This window comes from Phaenicophaeus curvirostris, chromosome 14 (genome assembly GCF_032191515.1).
Source record: "Phaenicophaeus curvirostris isolate KB17595 chromosome 14, BPBGC_Pcur_1.0, whole genome shotgun sequence".
NCBI classification, from domain to species: Eukaryota; Metazoa; Chordata; class Aves; order Cuculiformes; family Cuculidae; genus Phaenicophaeus; species Phaenicophaeus curvirostris.
This window is the reverse complement of record NC_091405.1, coordinates 8,616,673-8,639,080: the sequence shown is the minus strand read 5'-3', so window position 1 is coordinate 8,639,080 and position 22,408 is coordinate 8,616,673. Positions and strand designations below refer to the sequence as shown.

The 22,408-nt window shown below is 55.8% G+C and overlaps 3 protein-coding genes and 1 long non-coding RNA gene across 7 annotated transcripts in view; 2 read left to right on the top strand and 2 right to left on the bottom strand.

Moving 5' to 3' along the window:
* IRF8 (interferon regulatory factor 8) overlaps positions 1-22,408 on the bottom strand; it is an 81,144-nt gene that overhangs the window by 47,464 nt on the left and 11,272 nt on the right. The gene's annotated exons all lie outside the window — the stretch shown is intronic.
* LOC138726491 (uncharacterized) lies at positions 732-7,899 on the top strand. Of its 2 annotated transcripts, none has more exons than XR_011338450.1 (3): positions 732-1,209; positions 5,947-6,035; positions 7,466-7,899. It is a non-coding gene; the product is annotated as an uncharacterized lncRNA (long non-coding RNA). The 2 variants fall into 2 exon arrangements; XR_011338449.1 differs by lacking the exon at positions 732-1,209 and adding an exon at positions 4,955-5,865.
* Positions 9,759-16,377, top strand: GINS2 (GINS complex subunit 2). Of its 2 annotated transcripts, XM_069868591.1 has the most exons (6): positions 9,759-9,898; positions 10,702-10,816; positions 11,623-11,722; positions 12,779-12,905; positions 14,813-14,856; positions 16,268-16,377. In XM_069868591.1, exons 1-6 carry the CDS (start codon positions 9,809-9,811, stop codon positions 16,296-16,298), a joined length of 507 nt encoding a protein of 168 aa, XP_069724692.1. In that variant the 5' UTR covers positions 9,759-9,808; the 3' UTR covers positions 16,299-16,377. The 2 variants fall into 2 exon arrangements, with proteins under 2 accessions (XP_069724692.1, XP_069724691.1); XM_069868590.1 differs by lacking the exons at positions 14,813-14,856; positions 16,268-16,377 and adding an exon at positions 13,290-14,695.
* GSE1 (Gse1 coiled-coil protein) overlaps positions 16,414-22,408 on the bottom strand; it is a 102,046-nt gene continuing 96,051 nt past the window's right edge. The window contains exons 10-17 of one of the 2 annotated variants that reach the window (XM_069868580.1): positions 20,642-21,222; positions 19,907-20,019; positions 19,382-19,652; positions 19,122-19,244; positions 18,625-18,996; positions 17,924-18,187; positions 17,388-17,491; positions 16,414-17,085 (exon numbers count right to left, since the gene is read on the bottom strand). In XM_069868580.1, coding sequence (XP_069724681.1) covers positions 16,951-17,085; positions 17,388-17,491; positions 17,924-18,187; positions 18,625-18,996; positions 19,122-19,244; positions 19,382-19,652; positions 19,907-20,019; positions 20,642-21,222 — 1,963 coding nt within the window. In that variant the 3' untranslated portion in view covers positions 16,414-16,950. The remainder of the gene's footprint in view (positions 17,086-17,387; positions 17,492-17,923; positions 18,188-18,624; positions 18,997-19,121; positions 19,245-19,381; positions 19,653-19,906; positions 20,020-20,641; positions 21,223-22,408) is intronic. The other variant, XM_069868582.1, reaches the window with a different exon arrangement.

Below are 22,408 nucleotides of genomic sequence, written 5' to 3'. Positions count from 1 at the left end.
AGGTCTCTCTGCTCCTTGGCGAGAGGCCTAATCGCTGCACTCTGCTGCCGCTGCTATTTGTAAAACGTCTCGAGATGCTCGGGTGGAGGGCATTATCGATACGGAAAGAGCACGCGAATGCTAATGGAGGAGGCTCTTAGTGGGGTGGACTCGCGGTTGACTGCAGCTTGGAAAATGGCCTCAAGGGGAAATGCGCTCAGCATGCATTTGTGAGCTACACTTCAAGTTTGTAATTCAGCTCCTGGAGCAGAGCTGGGTCACCCAACCTTGCCAGTAGGAGCTGTAGTGAGCTGGTAGGATCAGGTAGACCAGGCTGGGCAAGCTGCTTCTGTCCCATCCTGCCCAGGCTCCGTTACTCCCAAATCAAGTTAAACATCTCAACGCAGCGTGCTAATGCGCTGCAAATGCCTGCTTTGCTTTACCCATCGCCCTGCAAACATCCCTCCTGCAGCAGGCAGTGATTTCACTGTGCCAAAGGATCCGCTCAGGGCTTCATCAATTATTTTCTTCTTTTTTCTTCACGTTCACTTTTAGACCACATTTTCACCTAGCCTTCTTGTCCCAAAATATGCACTAGCTGCGTATTTTCCCTTGGTTTTCAGCCATCGGCCTATGAAAGGCAGCAGATGCAGATCTGGAGAGGATGGAGGCTGGTTGCTGGTAGGGGGTAACGGGACCATGTGAAAGGTGAACGTGGTCTGTGCTCCTGCGTGGCTGTGTGGTGAGCTTGGTATTTTGCACTCTGCTGGAGCCATGATGAGGGAGGCAAGGAACACTGCTCTTAAAATCCCCGGTAGGTGGGCTGGGGGTAATGGGTAACTCCTTGAGTGCTTCCAGGCAGCGCCACACCGGCTGCAGCGTGGAAGCACTTTAGCTGGATGCGGGCAGGACCGGTGCCAGGGATGTCCCGGTCTGCGCAGCATCAGCCCACGAGAAACAACGCAGCCCTTCCTAGAAATGTGTTCCGGGGCTTAAAAGATGGACCTAATTGAAAAAATGTATCGAGGTTGTATCAGGGGATAAAAGGGAAAGCTGGGCCGAGATTAAGCTGGAGCTCAGTGAGCTGAGAAGCACGGCAGCCGTGGCCAGGTCCCTAAACCAATTCACAGCCTCCCAGCTGCTCGCTGAATCCATGCCCGGCAGGGAGGCAGTTTGCTCTGGATGCAGGTCTGGCAGGAGAGCCCAGCACACTCTGGTTTTGTGCTTCAGGTATGTGCTTGCTTTCCGCTTTTCTTCTGACTCCCCGCCGCAGCAGCTCCTGGCTTGCTCGTGAGGGCTGCTCCACGTCCCGGTGGATTTTCTTTGGGGGTGTTCTCCGCCTGCACGGTTCCTGCTGGTTATTTGGTCTGCTGGTCCTGCCAAGAGCCTGTGCTTGGGGAATGCTGGAGCTGCTCCAGTTTCCCCAGAGCCTGCATCTTCAGCTGCTTCCTCGTGACAGCCTCCTCCCTTCCCATATCTGGCATCCCCTTTGTGTGCCGCTCGCCTGCCCTGGGTGGCTGCGAGTCTCCACTGGCACGGGGTTCCATGAAGGAGTTTCTTTTCCCCTCCCAGCACCTCCTTCCTTGCTCCTACATTCAGCGTCAGCAAATTGCCCTGCAGTCCCCTTCCAGGGCAAATCCTGAGTGAGGCTTGGACCAGCCTTTTCCCCTGCTTGAGCCAGGAGAAATGCGCATCAGAAGGGGGGAGCAGGTGGCCTCGTTGTTCTGTTAGTACAGAGCCGGGGTGATGTGTCACCTGCGTTAGCAGACCCTGGGACTCGGTGACCCAGAAAGCTACTTCCCGTCCCTCCTTTCTAAAACAAGCCCAGCTGGTGTTTGCAGGAGCAACTTGTTTGAAGGGAGCCAGCAGAGCAGCTCTGCAGTGGGTTCTCTGGGCTCTGTTCTGCTGGGATCTCCAGCTGAAGCTTTTCTTGTGGCTACCATTTGCAAAACACATCCCTCTCCCTGTGGTTCCTCTGCCACCCGGGAAGCCATGAGCTCACCCTGCCCTTTCCCTCCCAGTGAAATGAGAAGGCTGCCCTCCATCCTCATTCCCCTATCAGCGCTTCAACCTCCTTCGTTACACAAGGGCAGGATGGGGCTGGTGGGTTGGGGAGCGCTGAGCCCAGAGGGAGGGGCAGCCCAGCTGCTGAATGGCCATGGCCAGAACTGAAAACTGGTCATGGCCACATCAGGAGACTGCCCAGGGTGCTTGTGTGGGCTGGAGAGATGATTCTTCACCCAGAGATTTCAGACAGCTCCATATCGACCCAGAAGGGGAAGCTTTATGAACCCATTTTCACCTTCCCGCCTGGACTGCTGGCTCTTGGTGGCATTTGGCCTGTTGCTGTGATGTGATGTTCAGCATGTCACAGCCCCAGCCCCAACACAGGCATTAAGAATTCCTGGGAGGTACCTGGAACACAAACAGGCTCTCACGGCATCTATAAAAGGGAGATGCCTGGCCCATTTTGCTGCTTCCATGCTCAGGACTTAGATCTGCCTAATGCCAGTCATCTGGGGGCCTTCTCCAGTCGTGGAGAGGGCTCCACACCCAGAGGGTCTCCCAGCTCTACACAAATCTATGAACTTGCCCAAGGGTGTCTTTTCTTCCCAGCTCATGGGGAGGAGAGGAAGGGGTGTGGATGCCGTGTTTGTGCCTATCAGGTGTCACCACAGCAGCTGGAGCAGGCTGCAGCCCGCAGAGCTAACCACAGTTATTTTAGCAAGCTGATGTTTATGTTTACCTCCATGCCGCAGCAAGCCATAGCTCACGGGCTTAGCAACAATGCTCTCCATCGCTCACATTTTTAGCAATGACTGCTGCTCCAGACCAGGCTAATTCCAGCCCTCTTGGGTTTGGGGCCATTTGTTCTCACCCAACAGCGGCAAACAAGTAGTTACGGAGAGCGGCATCAAAATAGCTACAGTGAAAGGAGGGGTTCTGCTGCTCAGACTGGATTTGTGCTGCAGTGTCAGGGCTACAGGTGAAGCCCCGTGGGATGCTTCATGCACTGAGGTTGGGGTGGGATCCAGAAAGACCAGACTTTCCAGGCTGTGGTGCAGAACTTGTGTTCTAGCTCTTGGACTTTGCGACTGAACAAGCAAAAACCCCCACATGAACCAGTTAATTTGTCTCTTTTTCTGGAGCAAAACTGAAGCCATGGGTTGCAAATGTCTCTGTCCTGGCCTGTGTGTCCAGGACTGGCGCCTGCAGCTGGGGCTGCAGCCTTTCCCCCACGCCGTCTGCACAGCTCTTGAGCTTGAAGCCTTGCAATAACTCAGTTATTTGATAAACCAGAGGAGCCAGATCAGGGAGGAAATCATCCCTTTCCATAGTCGTGATTTTCATCAAACATGACAAGACCAGGCCAGAAAATCTGGAGCAAAACCACCCGTTTCCCCTCCCCGCTCCCCTTTATGCCCATCCCAGTGGGGCTTGGTCTCATGCATCAGTCTCTGATCTCGGCAGAGACCTCCCAAGCTCCTGAGATCAGTTCACTCACATCCCTGAGTGAAGTTCAAAGCTTTCCCTTCATTCCTGCCTGCAGCCACGGGGTGTTTAATGTGCGGCTGGCATTCCCTGCACGCCAGCGCCCTGGATGTGAACTGCTGCTTTTCAGTTCTGTCTGAAAAGGAGCTGTCTCGGGGCCTCGCCTCTTAATTGTGGAGGAGGTGAACATGAAAAAAAGCCTCCAGCTGATCTTAATGCAGGCAAAGACGGCTGCTCATCCGGAGGCAGAGCCTTCTCCCAGGCATCCTCGCAGTGGGGTGGTACCCAACCCAGACTTCTCATTCTGGGGGTAGTGAGAAAGCCTCTGCCTGGTGCTGTTCCTGCTGCCAGGCTGTTTTTTTGGCTGGCAGGTCAGAAAGGAGAGGGAAAAGACACATTCTGGAAGCTGGAGAAAGTGAAGATGCTCCCAGAGGCTGGGAGCATCACTGCTCTCTAGACATTAGGACCCTCGGGGATGCCGATGGGTCCTGGCAGAGCTGGTTGTGGGACCCCCATACCACACTAGTGCTTGTCTTTCTAGGCACTTGTTAGTCCCTCTGACTGTAGATACGCTTAGTGGTGCAGGGGCTTTTGCTGCAGGAAAAGGGCATCCCTGCTCCTCTCTCAGCACCAGGCTTGGTTGTGCAGCGGGGTGAAAGTAAAGCAGCATTTCCTCATCACCCAAGGGCTTTGCTGGGCTTGGATGGGGCTGGAGTGGGGGAGATGGATGGGAGGAGCTGGGTTTCCGCTAACCTGATTAACCAGGTTGGAAACCAATCTTGCAAAAAATCCAAGCCATCTCACTGCAACCTCCTCCTGCCCTCTCAGGGCGCGGCTGGTCCTGAGTGGGAACCCCCCACCCAGCCTCCTGCCCCCGCTCCCCTCCGGCATCTGACAGCAGTCAGGCGCGGTGGGGAGGTGGGATGCAACAGCGGGCATCGTGCCTCCAGCTCCCAGGATGGGGTAAGTGTCTTTCCCTCGGAGCATTGCGGCCAGCTTCAGCCCCACTCCCCTTCCCCGGGTCCCCCACAGCCCCGCACACGGGCTGAGCATCCCCCCTCCGCTGCAGCTCAGCTGCTGTTCCAGTGACACTCGAGATGAGTGTCTGGGGGTTTTTGGAGCGTGAACTCATCGGGAATGTAAATACTTCTTGGCCTGTTTGCCAGAATGGGAGCAAAGTTGACGCCCTAGCACCAGCCACCAGGAATCCTGCTGAAACGCTGATGGGAAGGATTCCTCTGCCCAGGCATCGAGCATCTCTCCTGGCACCACAAGCGAGGTGTGGTGGTGGTTGGCCACAGCGGGGATGTAGGGCTAAAAGCCAGCAGCAGCGGGGAAGGGGCTGCTACATCTTGCAAGGTCTGGTCCCTGAAGCAAACACACACACTCCTGCACTGTGGGGCATAAGTCGTGAGTGGCTGGAGTGGTTGTGAGTCATCAGCAGGTGCCTAAAACCAGAGAACTGGCCTCAAAACGGGTTTCTTGATACTTAAGCAGCTGCCACGATAGCTGCAAAGTGGAGGTGCTTTGCGGCTCTGCTCCCAGCCCCAGCACCGCTCCCTGGATGCAGGGTGATCACGGCTCCGGGTGCCTTTGGGGAGCTGACAAAAAATGCAGAATTAAAACCAGCAATGGTAAGTTGCCTCTTCTCCCTGCAAGCTGCTGGCCCGTGGTAGGGCTGCTTGGAAAGGCAAAGTGAAGCTGTGGTGGAGGTCAGCAGGAAGAACAGGGGTTTGCTTGGCTCTCTGTAGGTCCCGGAGGCTGGAATAGCTGAAATGAGTCACTGACCCTCATCCCAATAAGCTTTTCCCAGCAGCCGTGGGCAGGAGCAAAGCAGATTTCCCAATAAAGGGATTTTTACCAAGAATAATGTCTAGCATCTTAAAAAAAGCGATGTCCCACAACACAAATCATCCACCTGAAAGCTTTTGGGCCATCAGAAGTGCTCAAATGGAGCAAGACCGTGTGCTGCATGGCAACGCATCCCTGAGTGCTGCTGGCTGCTCCGGCTCAGCCCCGAGGGAGGCAGCCCTGAGTGCGATGCTGCAGCCGAGCATCCCTCTGTTTCCTGCGTGAGGGTTTGGGGGTTTCCCTGAAAGTTATCAGTTGCTTTCATAAATAACAACCTGATTCCTCCTGCTTGCGACCTTCTTGCCTGCAAATGTTTGCAGCCCTCACCCAGGAGCAGAGGAGCCAGGATGGGGCTTCCCAGTCAGCAACAGGCTCTTTCTCCACCCTCCCGAAATGTTCCTCCCAAAAAGTTCCTCCCAAAATCTGGTGGCCGAGATTGAGTCATTAAAACACCGTGACATCACTAGTGGTTTTTGCTACCGAGCAGCCATGCTTCCTGTTATGCCCGGGTGCCTGTAGATATATACACACACACACACATAGGTGCACACTTTTAGCGAGCAATCGAGTTCCCTCTCCTTCCTCCCGGCATCACTTCCCACAACTCTTGCTTCTCTTTTGCAGCGCCGGCAGCGAGGACCAGCAGCAGGGCTGGAGAGCTGGGTCCCACTAAGAGGATGAAAACATGGGGCTCAAGTTGTCCTGCCTGAAAGGTAGGTTTGGGTGGTGTTGGGGTTTCTCCTGCTCCATGAAGGCATCTAGGGGATGATTGTATGTGGAGGAGCTTTAGGTATTTCTGCCACGGGCAGGACTGGTGTGTTTTGGTGTCCTGGTGACATTTAAGCAAGTCCTACGGATGACTGGAGCCAATTTCCCTGCCCCCTACCCCAACACTATAAATACAGGAGAGTCCATTCCTGTACTCTGAGCATCTTTGAGCTGATGGCATCCCTCAAGATATCAAATGGGGCTTAGAGGTGTGAAAGAGTCAGAATGGATGGGATGCTCAGTGATGCACGCATGAGGAGCTCAGGGCCAGCTTGGAGGCAGGGAGTTGAGGTACCCTGGCTCCCAGCCTCTCAGCTGACCCCTAGCATCCTTTACTGTGCTGCTTTCCCTGGGGATATTCCAACGCAGGAACTTTCTATCCTGCTGCTTTCCCTCCAACTTGCATTTTCTTATTGGACTTAGGCTGGGGATGGTGGTGATGTTTGCAGAGAGAGGAAAGCAAGAGCTTTTAATGTTTCTGGCCTCGCTGCATTGGGTGAGCAGGGTTAAGGCTGGATATTGCATCTCCTGTTAGCTCTGCAACCCAGCTCTGACCCCTGAGCAACTTGCATTAATGATTCTTGGGGTCATTAGAGCTGAGAACTCTCTAAGATGCAGAGATGCTTCTTCCCTGGCATTTCCCAAGCCCGAACCCCATGTGAGATGCTGGCTGTGATGGGCTTGGCTTTGGATACGTCACCCAAAACTGAGCCCTGTGCCCACGTGCCCCTCCCTGTGCCAGGGATGCTGCAGGTGGAGCTGGGGAATTCAAGGGTCCCATAGATGCCCCCCAGCAAGACCCAGGGACATGGGGTGATGAGAGAGGGAAAACTGAGGCAGCCAGAGAGTCCCTGTCCTGCCTTCCATCCTCCACAAAGCTGGGGCAGAGCCCCAGAATCTACCCCCACCCCCCTAGACCCCTCCGACAAGCTTGGAGTCTGCAATAAAATAAAAGACACCTTCGTTTTCCATCTCCTTTATGTAAGGCAGGGTTTTATCCTTAATTAAAAAGAGATTAAAAATATCAGTGTCTGTCCCCTCCGGGCATTTTCCTGCTTGGGAAGAGCTGAAACCTCCCTGGCTGCTGCCTGCACCGCACAGGGCTTTTCTGCTGATTAAAAAAGCAGATTAAAGCGATCTGCTCCCCAGGAGGGCAGGCAGGCAGTCGGGGGTGGGGGGCTGCGGTCTCCACCTCTATCAGCCACCCCAGAATCCAGGCTGGAGAAGAGGTGCAAGGCTACACCTGGCTGCTGGGGGTGGCTGTGGATTCTTTAGTGGCTTGTGAGGGGTTGAGCTGGGAATGGAGGTGGGAGGGAAGCTGCAGCCCCACAGCTGATCTTCTCCACCCCACTTTCATCCCCCCCTATTTCTGCAGGCTTGAAGACGTGCGTGAGCAGCGGGAACAGCAGCGACAGGACCCCGGCAGCGTCGCAGGGCGAGAAGAACCTACACGTGCCTTCCATCATCGTCACACCTCCCACGCCCACGGGGACCATGCTGGCCCGTGAGGCTCGGCGGGCCGAGGGGTCGCCATGCAGCCCATGCTGACCGGAGCCAGGGTGGACAGTGATGCAGGAGGAACCATCCCTGCTCCACCAACACGGAATTAGAACCATCAGGATGCGAAATGGCTGGATCCAGCACCCCGGGGCCCCCCAGGGACACACAGGGCACCTACCACAAGGGTGGGTTTGGACACCGGTGACTGGATTTTCTCTCTTTTGTTAAAAACACCAAGGAGAGGGTGGCACAGCGCAAATCCTCCCCAGTCAATAAAGCCCCTGGGGCTCAGCACCCCCCAAGTTTGGCACCCGCTGTGTTGGCGGGGTGGTGGGTGGGCTGTCCCCCAAAAAACACCCTCTGTCACCTCCCTGGGGAGGGGGGATGGAAAGCAGAGCACACCCCACCACCCCCCACCTCTCCACCTGGATCGAAGGAGCCGGTTGCAAATGGCACCAGCAAAATGAACTCAGCATCACCCGCAACCCACCCCCGTGGCCCTCCCGGATCGGCCGCATCCCAGAGAGGGAGCTGGGGGCGACGCTTCCCAGGGAGCTGTGGCACCAGGAGCCGTTGGGAGAGGCGGGAGTGTGAAAGCAGATGGAAATTTAATTTTTTAATGACAGCAGCAGATGGCAAAAGACAGGCAAGTGGAGTCACAGCGTGGCGGAGGCGTTTATGGAGCGACCGACGGAGCCGCGGCGTGTGCTGGTGGCACCGCAGGGGCTGCTTGGTTAACGGAGAGGGGGGTGGGCTCCTCCTGCAGCTCAGGGGGTCCTCACAGGGGTTGGACCCCCAGCCCGGAGGTGTCCCAGGGGTCAGGGTCCTTCCTATGGGTGCTGTAGGGCTGAGCCCAAGGTGGCTGGGGAAAGGGATTGGGAAGAGCTGGCATCATTGGGGGGTGTTTCCATGGCGACCCACAAGCTGGGCTGCAGCCCCCAAATCATCAAAAGTGGTGGGTACCACTGAAGGCGAGTGGGTGGAGGGAGAGGAGGGAAGCTGGAGAGATGGGAGGGGGGATAGGGAGATGGAGGAAAGGAGGGAGAAATGGAGAGATGGAGGGATTGAGATAGAGGAAGGGAGAGATGGATGGATGGATGGATGGATGGATGGATGGATGGATGGATGGATGGATGGATGGATGAAGGTGTGGCTGGCTGACTGGGTGGAGGGGAGGAAGCGTTGATGGAGGCACAGATGGAGGAGTGAGTGGGTGGATGGATGGAGGGATGGGTGGATGAACACACGACTGGGTGGATGAAAGGGAGGAAGGGTGGATGGAGACGGATGGAGGAGCGAGTGGGTGGATAGAAGGCTGGGTGGATGGAGGGATGGGTGGATGGATGGTGGGATGGGTGGATGGAAGGGAGGAAGGGTGGATGGAGACAGATGGAGGAGCGAGTGGGTGGATGGAGGGATGGGTGGGTGGAGGAATGGGTGGGTGGGTGGAAGGGAGGAAAGCTGGGGAAGGACTGTTTACAAAGACGTGTAGTGATAGGACTAAGAGGAATGGGTATAAACTGAAGAGCAGCAGATTTAGAATAGCCATAAGGAGGAATTTCTTCACCGTGAGGTTGGGGAGGCCCTGGCCCAGGTTGCCCAGGGGAGCTGTGGCTGCCCCATCCCTGGAGGGGTTCAAGGCCAGGTTGGATGGGCCTTGGGCAGCCTGATCCAGTGGGAGGTGTCCCTGCCCATGGCGGGGGGCTTGGAACTAGATGATCTTTAAGGTTCCTTCCAACCCAAACGATTCTGTGATTCTAAGGAGGCACGGAGGGAGGAACGCGGGGCCCAGGGGCCCCAGGCGCGGCGCTGCCCCTCCCGGCCGCCAGGGGGCGGCAGCGCGCGGGCAGGGGGCTGGCGGGGGCGCAGCGGGTCCCGCGGCGCCCGGCAACAAGTGCTGAGCGCTGATTGGCCGAGCAGCCCCGAGAGGCGCCGCGATTGGTCCCTTCGCGGGCGGCCCGGCCCCCTCCCTCCCCATCCCCGAGCCGGGCAGCGGCGCGAGCAGAGTAGCCAATCAGCAAGGGGCGTGCGCCGCGGTACCCAATGACCGCGCAGCGCGGCCCGCGCAGAACCAATCAGCGTGTCCCGACGGCGCTGTGGGCGGGGCCTCGTAGCCGCGTAGCCAATAGGAAGCGCGGGCGCGCGGCTGTCCCGGGCCCCGCTCACGGTTCCGCTTCCGGCACGGTGCCGGTGCCGGGCCGGGTCCCTCGTCGCCGCCATGGAGCCGGCCGAGGCGGAGTTCCTGGCCGAGAAGGAGCTGGTGACCATCGTGCCCAACTTCAGCCTCGACCGGATCCACCTCATCGGGGTCGGCGGGGACAGGGGCTGGGGGGGCCCAGGGACAGGGGCGGGGGGCACTGAGGGCAGGGGCTGGAGTGCCTATCGAGTCATAGAGTGGTCTGGGTTGGAAAAGACTTCAAAGATCATCCAGTTCCACCCCCCTGCCATGGGCAGGGACTCCTCCCTCTAGGTCAGGTTGCTCAAAGCCCCATCCAGCCTGGCCTTGAACACCCCCAGGGATGGGGCAGCCACAGCTTCCCTGGGTCAATGCCACACCACCTTCATCACGAAGAATTTCTTCCTAATGTCTCATCTAAATCTTCCCCCCTCCAATTTATAAATGTTATGGACAGGCTTTAGGGGCAGGGGAGGTTGCGGATGGGCTGGAAGTGAGGAGAGAGGCTCAGAGGTCGGGGGAAGGAGCTGGGACAATTTGGGGTTAGGTGTGATGGGGGCGGAGGAGTTAAGGGACTGGGGGACAGTGTCTGGGGGCTTGAGGACAGGGCTTGGGGAACAGAGCCTGGGGTGATTGAGAACTTAGTCTGGGGGCTTATGGTCCAGCCTTGGGCAGGGGGAATTGGGCCTAGGGAGCAGAAGCTGGGGAGGTTGAAGATGGACTAGGAGCGAGCAGAGGGTGTCAGAGGTGAGGGGAAGACGCTGGAGAGATTGAGGGTCTGGTATAATGGGGATGGAGGGATTAAGACTCTTGCTTTTCAAAATTCCTTGGAAACTCATTGTCTCTAGAGATGGCTGAGGCCAAATTAGTAGATGAACACTGCAATGTCCTAGCCCTCACTGCTGCCTTACTCTTGTCTGCAACTTGCCTTCCAGGGAGACCTGGGTCCTTTCAATCCTGGCTTGCCGGTGGAAGTGCCTGTATGGTTGGCCATTAATCTGAAGCAGAGGCAGAAGTGTCGGCTGATTCCTCCAGAATGGATGGATGTTGGTAAGGACGGCGGCTTCAGACTTGGTCTTCGGTGGGTGCAGCAGGAGCACAAAATAAAAAAAATCCCTGATTTTCACCATTAGTGGGAAGCTCAGTTCAATAAACACAAAGTAACTCTGAGAGAAGGATCTAATATTCCACCACTGGAAGACTTAATATTTACAGAAGATATAATCTTCCCAATTAAATCAGGTGTTTAACTTCTGTTTCTCTGAGGAGGAGGAAGGACAAGGGTTAGATTGAATCCCCAGCCCTAACATGCAGCTGCAGCAGTGATTGCTGCTCTTTCTGAGCGGCACTTGCCTCTCGCAGGGCTTGTTCAGAAAGAGCTTTCGGGACCTCAGGTGTCACTCTGTGAGGAGCGAGACCTTGGAGAGTGTGTATGATGTGCTTTAATCACCAGTTCGTTCACTCCATGAAATCATTTTCTTCGAGGCCATTGGAAATGGGAGGTTGCCTCACTCTGAAAGAAGTGAGAATCAGGGCACCCTCCCTTTTATCTTAAGAGAAGTGGAGAAGGACGAGAACTAAACACTAATGGAGTTGATATAAGAGTAAGAGCAGCACTGAGCATTCCTGCTTTATTCAAGGGCACAAACACTGGTTAGCACAAAGTGGGTGAAGGAACCATCTCCTAACAGGCGATTGGTTTGGGATTCAGGGTGGTGTAGATCCAGCCTCCTGGCTTTGATGTCCCTGTCAGCATCCCTGGGTGCTTCATTACAGAAACCTCTTTCTGGGAGGTAAAAACGTGCCTGGAGCATTGAAGGTCTGGCAGTGCCTGACTGTTCCTGGTTGTATTTTAGAAAAACTGGAGGAGATCCGTGACCAAGAACGTAAAGAGGACACGTTCACACCGATGCCCAGTCCCTATTATATGGAACTCACCAAGCTGCTGTTAAACTAGTAAGTAGGAAATGTATTTTAACAGTTTCCGCCTGAATACATGCTTGCATAGACAATTTTTCAAGCTTTCATTGGCAGCAACCCCAGAGAGCAGTGGGAAAGTGAGAGTTAATGGAGGTTTATTTCACAGCGTGCCAAGGTCTCTTTGCAGCCGTTTTCTCGTGGTAACTTTGCATTTCAGTAACTTGGGGATTGCTTGTTCTGCAGCCTGGTAATTGGGGCTGTGCCGCTTTATTGAGCAGCAGCTAAGCGTAGAGGCCTTGAGGATCGGCAACACGTTCCATGGCTGCAATCTGTTCAGCAGCCTAAACCCTCCAGGCTTCTTGCTTGGCTCTTCTTCAGGAGGAAAGCTCCTCTTTCCTTGGCCTGAGAAGCAGGATACCAGGGATATTCCGCGTCTGAACTCCTGCCTGCTGAGGCATTTCACTTGTAAAATGTGCTGGCTGGTATTTTTCTCAGTGCGGATTCTTCTGACTTTAAGCCCTCAATTACGGCAGGGTGGTCATTTAAGTACCGGCTTTTCCTCTGGAGATGATGCTCTTGGTGTGCGGCTCCTTCTCTCACGCTAGAATAACCCTGACGGCTCTGTCCCTGTGAATGGATCTGATCTCTCGAGGTCCTTATGGCACCGCTGAATTGCCTTAATGGGAGGATGTGGCACAACTCATACAGTCCTTTCAACTTAATACTTTCTGATAGAGCCACAAGAGCACAGAGCCGGGGCTCTAATCGCTGCCGAGTCCTTTCAATTCCCTGGCTGCCTGTGACTTTGGCCGGGTTATTGGCCCTCCCTGTACCTCGTACCAGCTGGGCAATTAAAGAGCAGAAGGATTCTAGTGAGAACCAGATGCTGCATCAGAGCTGAGCATTCCTGAGTAAATAAACCATCCCAAAAATCCCAGTAGCAGAAGTACCAAGCTGGATTTTAATGTTGAGATGCAGTGTTTTTCTATATGGTGAACTGCTCTGCTTATGCCTCAGAGGGCTGAATTACTTACGCTGGTGACATAAAGTATGAGTTCCTTGCAGCCTGTTCTGATGAACTCTCTCCTCCAGTGCCTCAGACAACATCCCCAAAGCTGATGAGATTCGAACGCTGGTGAAGGATACCTGGGACACCCGGATAGCCAAGCTGCGGCTGTCTGCGGACAGCTTCGTCAGGCAGCAGGAGGCTCACGCCAAGGTGCGGCGGGGGTGCGCGGGGAGAGGTTTGCCAGCTCTGTGCTGGGAGGATTCCAGATGCCGTGCGATTGTGTGGGCTGGTGACTGATGGGAGCTGCTCGTGAAAATGTTGGTTGGGGCATGTTTTTCCTGGGTTGCGCGTACGTCAATTGGGAACTAAAGCCATATGCTAAAACTGTGCTTTAAGGGCTGGTTGCAGCTCCACATGCATTATGGAAATAGTGTTCTTATTGCTCGTGTGTTTCTCTTGACCGGGGACAGCAGCTGGGCCGGTCCCTTGGGGTGTCACCGAAGGAAAGGCGTGTGCTACAGAGCTACTTTATGAGTTCCTTGTCCTCCACTGCAACAGGGCTGTCCCCCCAGATTCTGTTGTTTTCTCTTTTAGCTGGATAACTTAACCTTGATGGAGATCAACACAACTGGGACTTTCCTTACTCAAGCCTTAGATCACATGTACAAGCTTCGAACTAACCTGCAGCCTGGTGAGAGTGCCCAGTCCCAGGATTTCTGAGGTACTAGCCAGGCCAGCCCTCGGACCTCCCAGGAGAGAGCAGTGGAAGGGAGCAAACTCTGCTCTTCACTCCTGGACCTTTGGCCATCCTTCACATCCCTGCACAGATCTTCTGAAGCCACTTAAGCCTTGTCTCCCCTCAGCTGCCTGCAGACCCTCCTTGGCAGCAGCTGCACGAAGGCAGGGGTTCCCCTTCTGTGTGAGCGCAGGCAGGGGAGAGAGCAGGCAGCCTCATGGCCGATGGGAATCACTCCAGAGCTGCCGATGGCACAGGAGCATCTCTGCATGGTAGCTCCTATTCGCTCCCTCTTTGGCAAGGTCGGTCTCTTTTTTTCGGGTTCAGAGATCTCGGTGCAGGTGGTGGCTTGCCAGCGCTAGGCTGCTGTCTGTTGATGTCAGGCAGATCTCTCTGCCCTGGAGAGTGTGGGTGTACTTCATAGAGGGAACTTCTGAGGGCAGCACAGGCCACACGCTGGCTTGAAAGCAATAAATTTCTAGGCGGTGCTACGCCATGAATTTTCTCAAGAGCCTGGAAAAGGGGGAAGATGTGCCAGCAATGAGAGGTGTTTGCTGCTCTGCTGGGGAGATCAGCTGGGAAGCAGATCCATCTGCTCTTTGGAGAAGGACAAAAGAAAATTACTTTCCCTCTCCAAAGCCAGGCTGTCTTGTAATATCTTACGTCTGCCTTTTTTTTTTTTAACTGAAACTGTTTGTATATAAAATAATAAAAACTCTTGCAGCTGAGCGAACAGCATTAAATTCGTCCCTGTGTTTTGTTGCACAGTGTGCATCGAGCGTACGTGGGTTAAACAATGCTTGGAAAAACCTGCAGCGCTCCTTCCTTGGCTCCAGCCCTGTTCCCCTGCGGCAGCCCGACAGGCAAGGGCAGGATCCTCGCCGGCGTCGGGCTGCGTTGATGGCAGCTGTAATTATTACAGGCGAGGGGGAAATGCCGGCTCAAACCCAGCGGCAAGCCGCGAGCGGTGCCCTTCCCCGAGCATCTGGGCCAGCCTCGGCGCGGCTCCTGCCTGCCATCTGTGCCCTGCCTGCCGCGCCTGCTCCCGGCCAGCCTGCCAGCAAAGGGCTCTGGCAAAGCGATGGTGGCAGGAGATGCCCCAGCGAGGCTTGGGGGATGCTCGGAGCAGGGCTGCTTTCCCATCGCCGCTGGGGAGAAAGAATCCTTTGCCATCATTGTGGAAGAGTTTATTTTTCTTGGATGTTTTCAGAAATTACAGCAATATATTCATAAATACCTAATTACTACATTCAACAAATAATATATTACATTACAATTAATTCAAACAAGTACACTTAAAACATGTTTAGGGGTTTTTTTCTCCTTTTTTGGGGGTGTTTTTTGTTTTCTTTCACAGCATCTTGCCTTTCCTTCCTCACAGCCCTCCCAGGCTCTGGCACAGCTGCTCGAGCGATTCTGCACAGGGTACGTACAAACAGACACAACCGCTCGCCACGGCCCCGCGGGGAATAATGCTGAGAAATTGGTCCAAAAAACGTGATTAAGGGCTGGTGAAGTGGGGGGCGGGGAAGCCTCAGTACAGGAGCTGCTACCAAGAGAGGCTACGTCCTAGCCAGTCTTCCGCCTACAGCCTCATCACAGTGGCGGCAAGGGATAAATTGCTGATGATTTTCCATCCCCAGCTTCTTCCCCTTCACCCACCCACAGCACACAAGAAGGGAAAAAGTGAGTCGAGCAGCAAGCATATTTTGCCATGTTAAAATTCATTGTGAAGCCTGGAGTTGGCAGCGGCTGGGCCAGAGGCTGGCGTTGCAATTGGGGATTTAAAAAAGATTAAACTAATTTCTGTCACAAGGGCATTTTGCTTTTTAATCTCACACAGCTTTTTTTTTTTTTTTTTGGTGAAGCCAATGGGAGACTGGGGAGCCGGGGGCGGGCTAGGGAGAGTAATGCTTTCTTTGCGAGTGCAACAAGGGAATTGAAAGCAGAAAGCAGAGGTCACCTTTTCCTGTAGATGTGAGCTTGTTTCATGGCAAATTTTGAAAAAAATAATAAATAATTTAAAAACTAAAAAAGAAAATAGCCTCCCCAGGGAGTTGAGGGGGCACGACGATTAGAAAGTGTCTAAAAATGGCCCCGTGTGGTGAGAAGCCTGAACCTGCCATCCAAGCCACAGGCAGCTCCTGCCCGCCAGCGGGCGAGGAAGGGCTCGACTCGACTTGTCCCCATGGTGCCACCAAGCCTGTGTCGCGCTGCGGACCCACAGGGACACCCCGACTCCCTCTGCCCAAACTACCTTAGCGCTGCTCTGATTGTCTCTGTATTTTGGGGGGAGACAAGGACACCCCTGTGCCACCTGTCCACAAACCCTCCAGCCCTCTTGGTGCAATTGCTTTTATTTTTCATTTGGCAGTTGGAACCCACCAAGGCTGAGAAACCACCTGGCCCTGTCACACCCAAACAGCCCAGTAGGACTAGAAGAAAAAAAAACAGAAACCAAAGGAAAAGGGTAAAAAAATAAAAAAACCACCCCACACCCAGGAGGGAGAGGATGGTGAAAGGGCTGAGCTCCAGGTTCTGAGGGACTGGTGGTGGGACAGCACCTGCCCTGCTTGAAAAGGGGATTTATTTTTCCTGGTTTTAAATTCTTCTAGAACGCTTCAGTATGTTTTCTGGCCTGACCAGCAGTAGCACAAACACTAAAAGCAAGTTTATCCTTTTGCCGAAACAGAAAAAAAAATTAAAAAAGGGTGGGAAGTATAAAAAGGGGGAAAAAAAAAAAGCAGAAACATTAAAAAAAAGCAAGCTTTTTATAACAATAATTAAAGTAACAAAAACATACAAAACTTCTTCTTTTTTTAATTTATATACACAGTACAAGGCTGAAGCACCCTTTTTTTTTTTGACTCTTAAATCACAAGACCATGGTGACTGGCTCCGACAAGGCAACCCCGCCAGGGCACGGCACCGGCGTGTGTCTGTGCCCCTTCCCCGCCGAACAGGAACAAAAAGGTACCTTCAACCAGTTTATTGACTTTATTGTTTTATAGCGAAGTGCATTTCCAGTGGAAAGCCCTGGGGTGGAGGGGAGGCTCCTGGTGCTGTGCCGGGGAGCAGGGAGCTTGGCGGCTGCTGGCCGTCCACCCCGGCCCTGCAGGGCTCCTCTGGCCTTAGTGTTGGAGTCTTTAATTGTAATTTAATTAAAAAAAAAACCAACAAACAACAAAAAAAGAGCGCTATAAAGTGTGGGTGGGTGGAGGCGGGGGGGCTGCAGTGCCCTGTCCCCCAGGAGGAGAGCCCGAGCTGGGCTGGCGGTTGCTTGCAGGGGGCCGGCAGCGCAGGAGGGGATGGGACAGGGGCTGCTCGCCGTCTCGTGGGCTCTCGGGTCCCGTGCTCCTTTGCTTCATGCATGGCACATTCTCCATTTTATTTTTTTTTTGTTTTTTAATTTTATTTTTTTTTTTAGCTTCAAACCTCCCAGTGAAAAATATTAAATATTCAAGGTAATAAAATAGATTATTATTTCTAGACTATATGTTCGGCCTAACCCAAGGAGTGTCACCTGGGATACCCCTTGAAATAACCCCTAGACCACTGCATCGCAGGCAAGGCAAGGCACTTCCGCAGGTGATCCAGCTCGGCCTGCAGGCGCTCGCGCTCCGAGACCATCTTCTGCTTCTGGGTCCTTAATTCCTGCAGGCAGCAAAGGGGAGAAGACGGAGTCAGGGCAGGCAGCCTCTGGGCCAGGGGCATGGGGATGGGATCGCTCGCAGGGCGCTGAGCTCGCCTGGATGCCCGGGGCGAGGATGCAGGGTGAATGTGCACAGGGTGGGGGTCACCGCAGGGATGGGCGCTGCAGGGATGGGGCAGGGATGGGCACTGCAGGGATGGGCACTGCAAGGGACGGATGCGATTTAGGTGTCTGGCTGTGCTTCAGGAGAATGAGGTGCCTCCCAGAGGCCAGGTGCCCACCAGGTCGGGTGTCTCGCACTCACCGCCATGCTGTGCGAAAGCTGCTCTGCCGTCAGGCTCAGGCTGTAGTGCTGCGCCTCCAGCCGCCGGCACTGGGTCTGTAGCACTTGGCGCTCCAGGTTTTGTTCTGCAAGGCCCAAAGGAGAAGGGGTGAGCACTGCCTCCTCCAGCTCCATGCAGTACCACACCCCGAGCACCATGGTGCTACTACAGAGAATGCCAGCCCCACACAAAGCTCTGCCTAGCTGCTGGCAATTGCCTCTAATATCCCAGAGCATCCCCGGCCCCTACACTGCCCATGGGGAACCTTCACATCCCGCTGGGAGGATGCTGGGAAGCTGTGAATACATGAATTTTTCATGTATACATCAATTATCACCAGTGCCTGTTGCTATCGTGCTGCTCCTGCAGCGCCGGAGAGCCTCAAGCACCTCCCCATCCCATCCCAGTGGGAGCCAGAGACGCCTGATCGATGCATGGGGTGGTTTCACTTGGGGAAACTTGAGGCACAAAGTGAGGGTTTACCCTCCCTGCCCCAGCGCCTTCCCCCATCCCTTACCTTCTATATGCTCCTGGTAAGCTTCAAAAATTGCCTCGATCCCTTGCCACTTGGGCCTGGGGTACTCCTCCTCCTCTTCCTCCTCTTCTTCCTCCTCTTCCTCAGAGGCCGAGTCGTGGGGCAGCGGGGGCAGCGCCCGGTGGGGCAGTGGCCCCTCAGCCGTGCCGTTGTGCGGGGGGACGGCCAGGCGGCTGGATGCCTGCAGCTCGGGGATGTTGTAGTGGATGGAGGCGTCGAGCTTGTGGTTCTGCTCCGCCGCCCCACCTGTAGGCACTGAGCGTCAGCCCCCTGAACGCCCCTCATGTCCCCCCGCCTGCCCCTGGCACCCCCCACCCCAGTGCTGCCCTCCCTGAAGCTGCATCGAAAAACATGCTCCCCTCAAGGTATTGATTTCCTCCCCCCAGGACCTTTATGGAGGGGCTGCAGCATTTTCTGTGGGTTTCCACAGCCCCACCCCACCAATGTGCACTGAAGTAACTTGATTTTCCTTGCTCATTGAAAGGAATGACTTTGCAGGGGATGGAGCCATATGATCCCAGTGCCTTCTATTTAAGTCCACTGATAAGCACCTGGGACGCTCCAGCAGTGAAGCTGCTAGTGGTGTTGTGCCCTTTGCAGTGCCAGACCTTGGTGGAGGGACGAGGGAGTCTCCTACCCCACAGGGATGCTCCCCAGCCTGCTCCCCACATCCCTGCTGGTACCTTTGTGCTTCTGCAATGCCTTCTGGGTGGACTGCAGCACCGACTCGTGGAACTGATGGGCGAACTCCTCAGCGATGAAGGGCTCCCAGGGCTTGCTCTTGCCATTCATGCTATGGGAAAGCGGCACCGGGATGTCCTTGGGGAGGGGACCCCTGACGTAGCTGAGGATGCTCAGTGCCTTCTTCCCAGGATGCCCATCACTCAGACGGGGCTTCTCCACTGGCACAGTGGCCGATTCCTTAGCCCTCGGTAGCTCCTGGGGTCTCAGCTGGTCTAACCGGCTGGGTTCTGCTGTCTTCTGCACCTCTGGCACAGAGACAGCAATGCCCGTGGGTTTATCCAGATCCAGCAGAAGTGGTGGCACCGGAGGCTCTTTGGGCAGAGGAGGAGCAGAGTCAGCTGCTGGTGGGGCTCTGTGTCCCCTCAAGGCCAAGCCACTTGTCCCATGCGGCTGGGTACAGCTGACCAAGAGCCAGGGAAGGGCCAGGAGCACTTACCGGTGGGGAGGCCGCTGGGGCTGTCCCGCGGGGAGCTCTTCACCACCACAGTGGCTGGCGTGGTCTTCTGCTTCATGGCCTGGAGCATCTCCACCAGCTTCTCATTGTCTGCGGCATGGGAAGCTGTGGTTTAGTGTAGCCTCTGCTCAGCAGAGCAAGCTCACAGCACCAGGTGGTCCCCCCCCAGCACCCCCCAAAACAGGGAGGGGGGACGCTTCAGCTGGGGCCAGCCCCGAGCGTGCACAGGGCATGGCTGTTACCTTTCCTCTTCTCAGCGCTGATGTGTGTAAGGTTGAAGATGGTGAGGAAGCGCTTCTTCTCCTCGAAGTTGGGGCTGTTGTTCATCTCATCGGGGCTGTAGCGGGTGGAGAGCGGGAGGCGCGGGGAAGGCGTGCGGCGTTTGTTCTGCACTGTTGGTGGTGAGGGGCTCCTCTCCCGCAGCATCCGCCGGCGTTTGCGCCGTTTCTGGCTCAGCAATTCCTCCTTCTGCTGCTGTGTGGTGAGGCCGAAGAGCTGCAGGAACTCCAGCTTCTGGGGCACCAAGTGGGAGAGTAGAGCAGGGTCAGCCTCAGACCGATCCCCATCCTTATCCCCATTCCCATCCTTACTCTCATCATCCCCATTCCCACCTCCAACCCATCCTCACCCCCATCCATATCCCTAATCCCTGGCCCTCTGCAGCCAGCTGGAGACGGTGGCTGCACCGCAACCCTGAGAGCTGGTGCCCGAAGAGGGGCTGCTGTCCCAGGGCAGGGGAAACAGGGAATGGCGAATGCCAGCTGTACCTCGGAGGACGTGTCCAGCTTCAGCGGGGGCTGCTCAGCCACACAGCGGAGATGGGCCCGCACCTCCTCCTCATCGCTGTCGTCACACGAGTCGTCCAGGTCATAGTAGTAACCTGGGGACGGGAAGAGGCTGGTGTGAGACTGGGGAGACCACGGGGACCCCACAGAGACCCTAAGGACCTGCTGAGACCCCATGTAATCTGCTGGGACCCCACTGGGGACAGGAGCGCAGCAGGGTGCTGAGGGGGAGAGCAGTGGGAGTCCAGTGTGGGTCCTAGCTGGATAGGGGGTGTAACTCAACAGAGCCCTGTGCCCTCTCCTCCTGGAGGACATTGCCCACCCCTGCGTCCCCACTCGTGGCTTTGGGACAGGTGGCAGGGGCTCAACATTAACCCAATGGGGCACAGCCAGGGGAAGACTGTGGCTGAGCCCTCCCAGCCCTGCTGGAGGGGGAACAGCAACACCTGCCCCCTCAAGTGCTCCGTCTCCTCCTCGCCGCTGTTCCTATCCCCGCTCGCACAGTTCCATTAATATTTAAAGCCCACTTATTAGCCTCAGTTCATCATTTATTAATTGGGCATGTCTAGAGCGGAGGATTTACCGAGCCGCTCAGCTTGCAGGAGCATTTGCATCTCCAGCTCCTGGCATCCCTGGGGGACCCACTGGTTGGCAACACCCCCCAGGTCCTGGTGCATGTGGGGGCATTCCCAGCGCGATGCAAAACCAGCACCTCACCTTTCTCACGAGCTTCCCGCCGCCGGCGCTCCTCCAGGTCCAGTTTGCTGACCAGCCTGCGGTGCTGCTGCACGAACTCATCGTAGATGTACATGGGATCCTGGGCGCGGGGCGGGGGGGGCCGGTAGGGCGAGCTGGGCTTGGTGGCCTCAGCAAAGGGGGTGGCTGGGGGTCTTTGCTGGCTCAGGATGCTCTGTGTGGATTTCTCCAGCTCAGCAAGGAAGGGGGCGTGGGTGAAGCCCCCGTGTTCCAGGGTGCCAGGCTCCCGTCCTGGGGGGTATTTCTCCAGAGCATCCCTCTTCCTCGTCCCCTCCTCTGGCTTCTCAGGGCAGAAGACCCTCTCCACCTTCACGAGCGGGATGCCCTGTCGGCTGGGCTCGAAGGGGGCCGGGTGGCTGTGGAGGGCGTGGGGCTCGGGGAGGCGCCGGGGAGGGTCGGGAGGGCTCTCCATCAGTGAGACGGGGTTCCAGAGGGACGTGGTGACGGGGTGGTGCTGGGGCTTGGGGGAGATGAGTGGTGGGGGCCCACCGAAGTGCTGACCCAGCTCCCGGCCACTCGGTTCGTGGCGGCTCGATCCTGACCTGCGGGGAGGAGAGAGGACCAGAGAGGTGAGAATCATAGAATCATAGAATCACCAGGTTGGAAAAGACCCATCGGGTCATCGAGTCCAACCATTCCCATCAATCACTAAACCATGTCCCTCAGCACATCATCCACCCGTCCCTTAAACACCTCCAGGGAAGGTGAATCAACCCCCTCCCTGGGCAGCCTCTGACAGTGCCCAATGACCATTTCTGTGAAAAAAATTTTCCTGATGTCCAGCCTGAACCTCCCCTGGCAGAGCTTGAGGCCATTCCCTCTCGTCCTGTCCCCTGTCACTTGGGAGAAGAGCCCAGCTCCCTCCTCTCCACAACCTCCATTCAGGTAGTTGTAGAGAGCAATAAGGTCTCCCCTCAGCCTCCTCCAGGCTAAATAACCCCAGCTCTCTCAGCCACTCCTCGTAAGGAGAGGCTGGCACTGCTGCTGGAGAGCCGGCTGCACCCTGGTGCGAGGCTGGTTTTTGGGGAGAAATGCACCAGTTAGAGCCACGCAGCAGTGTTTGTGCACGTGGGGCTGCCACGTTCATCCCCTCCTGTGCCATCACCCCGAGAGACAGAGATCAGAGTTAAGTCTGCTCCTGGGTGGGTTGAGCAGAGATGAGCCTGCATCCCTGGGATATCAGGTGGCAGATCCCACGCTTGACCCACTATAGGGCCAAGGGGGGCACCAGGCCTGGCACAGCCCTGCTCTCCCCACAGCAAGGGCAGCACCCCGATGCAACCTTCCTCTGGCAGCCAGGGATGGAGCCAGCCCGTTAGCAGGATAAATATTTCATGCGCCCAAGCTGTGCATTTAACGCTTTTCCGCTCCAGTGCCCCAGACCTCTGCACATGGAGCAGTGAGTGCAGCTCAGCGCCACCATGTGCCACCTGGGCATCACCGCTGGTGGGAATCACCTGCCCTCCCAGGGATCAGCCCCTCCCAGCTGGATGCAGGCAGCGCCAGGACAGTGATGGAGAGGAGAACAGGGATGGGGATGTGGATGAAGATGAGGATGGGTCCCACCAGCTGCGGGTGGTTTGGGATGACTTTCCTCTCTCCTCCTCGATTTGGGGCAGGAGAAGCAGACAGTGAAGGGAGCCTGCGGCAGGCACTCGCCTTTGTGCCGCCTGGTGATCTGTTCCTTATTATCCTCGATGAGCCGCACTAATCCTCTGGATACCCAAA

What these genes read in the sequence shown, in the direction of transcription:
- GINS2 (XM_069868590.1), top strand. Translation starts at nt 9,809, where the DNA reads ATGGAGCCGGCCGAGGCGGAGTTCCTGGCCGAGAAGGAGCTGGTGACC. An exon ending in ACCGGATCCACCTCATCGGG is followed by an intron (nt 9,899 to 10,701) that starts GTCGGCGGGGAC and finishes CTTGCCTTCCAG; the next exon opens with GGAGACCTGGGTCCTTTCAA. An exon ending in ACCAAGCTGCTGTTAAACTA is followed by an intron (nt 11,723 to 12,778) that starts GTAAGTAGGAAA and finishes TCTCTCCTCCAG; the next exon opens with TGCCTCAGACAACATCCCCA.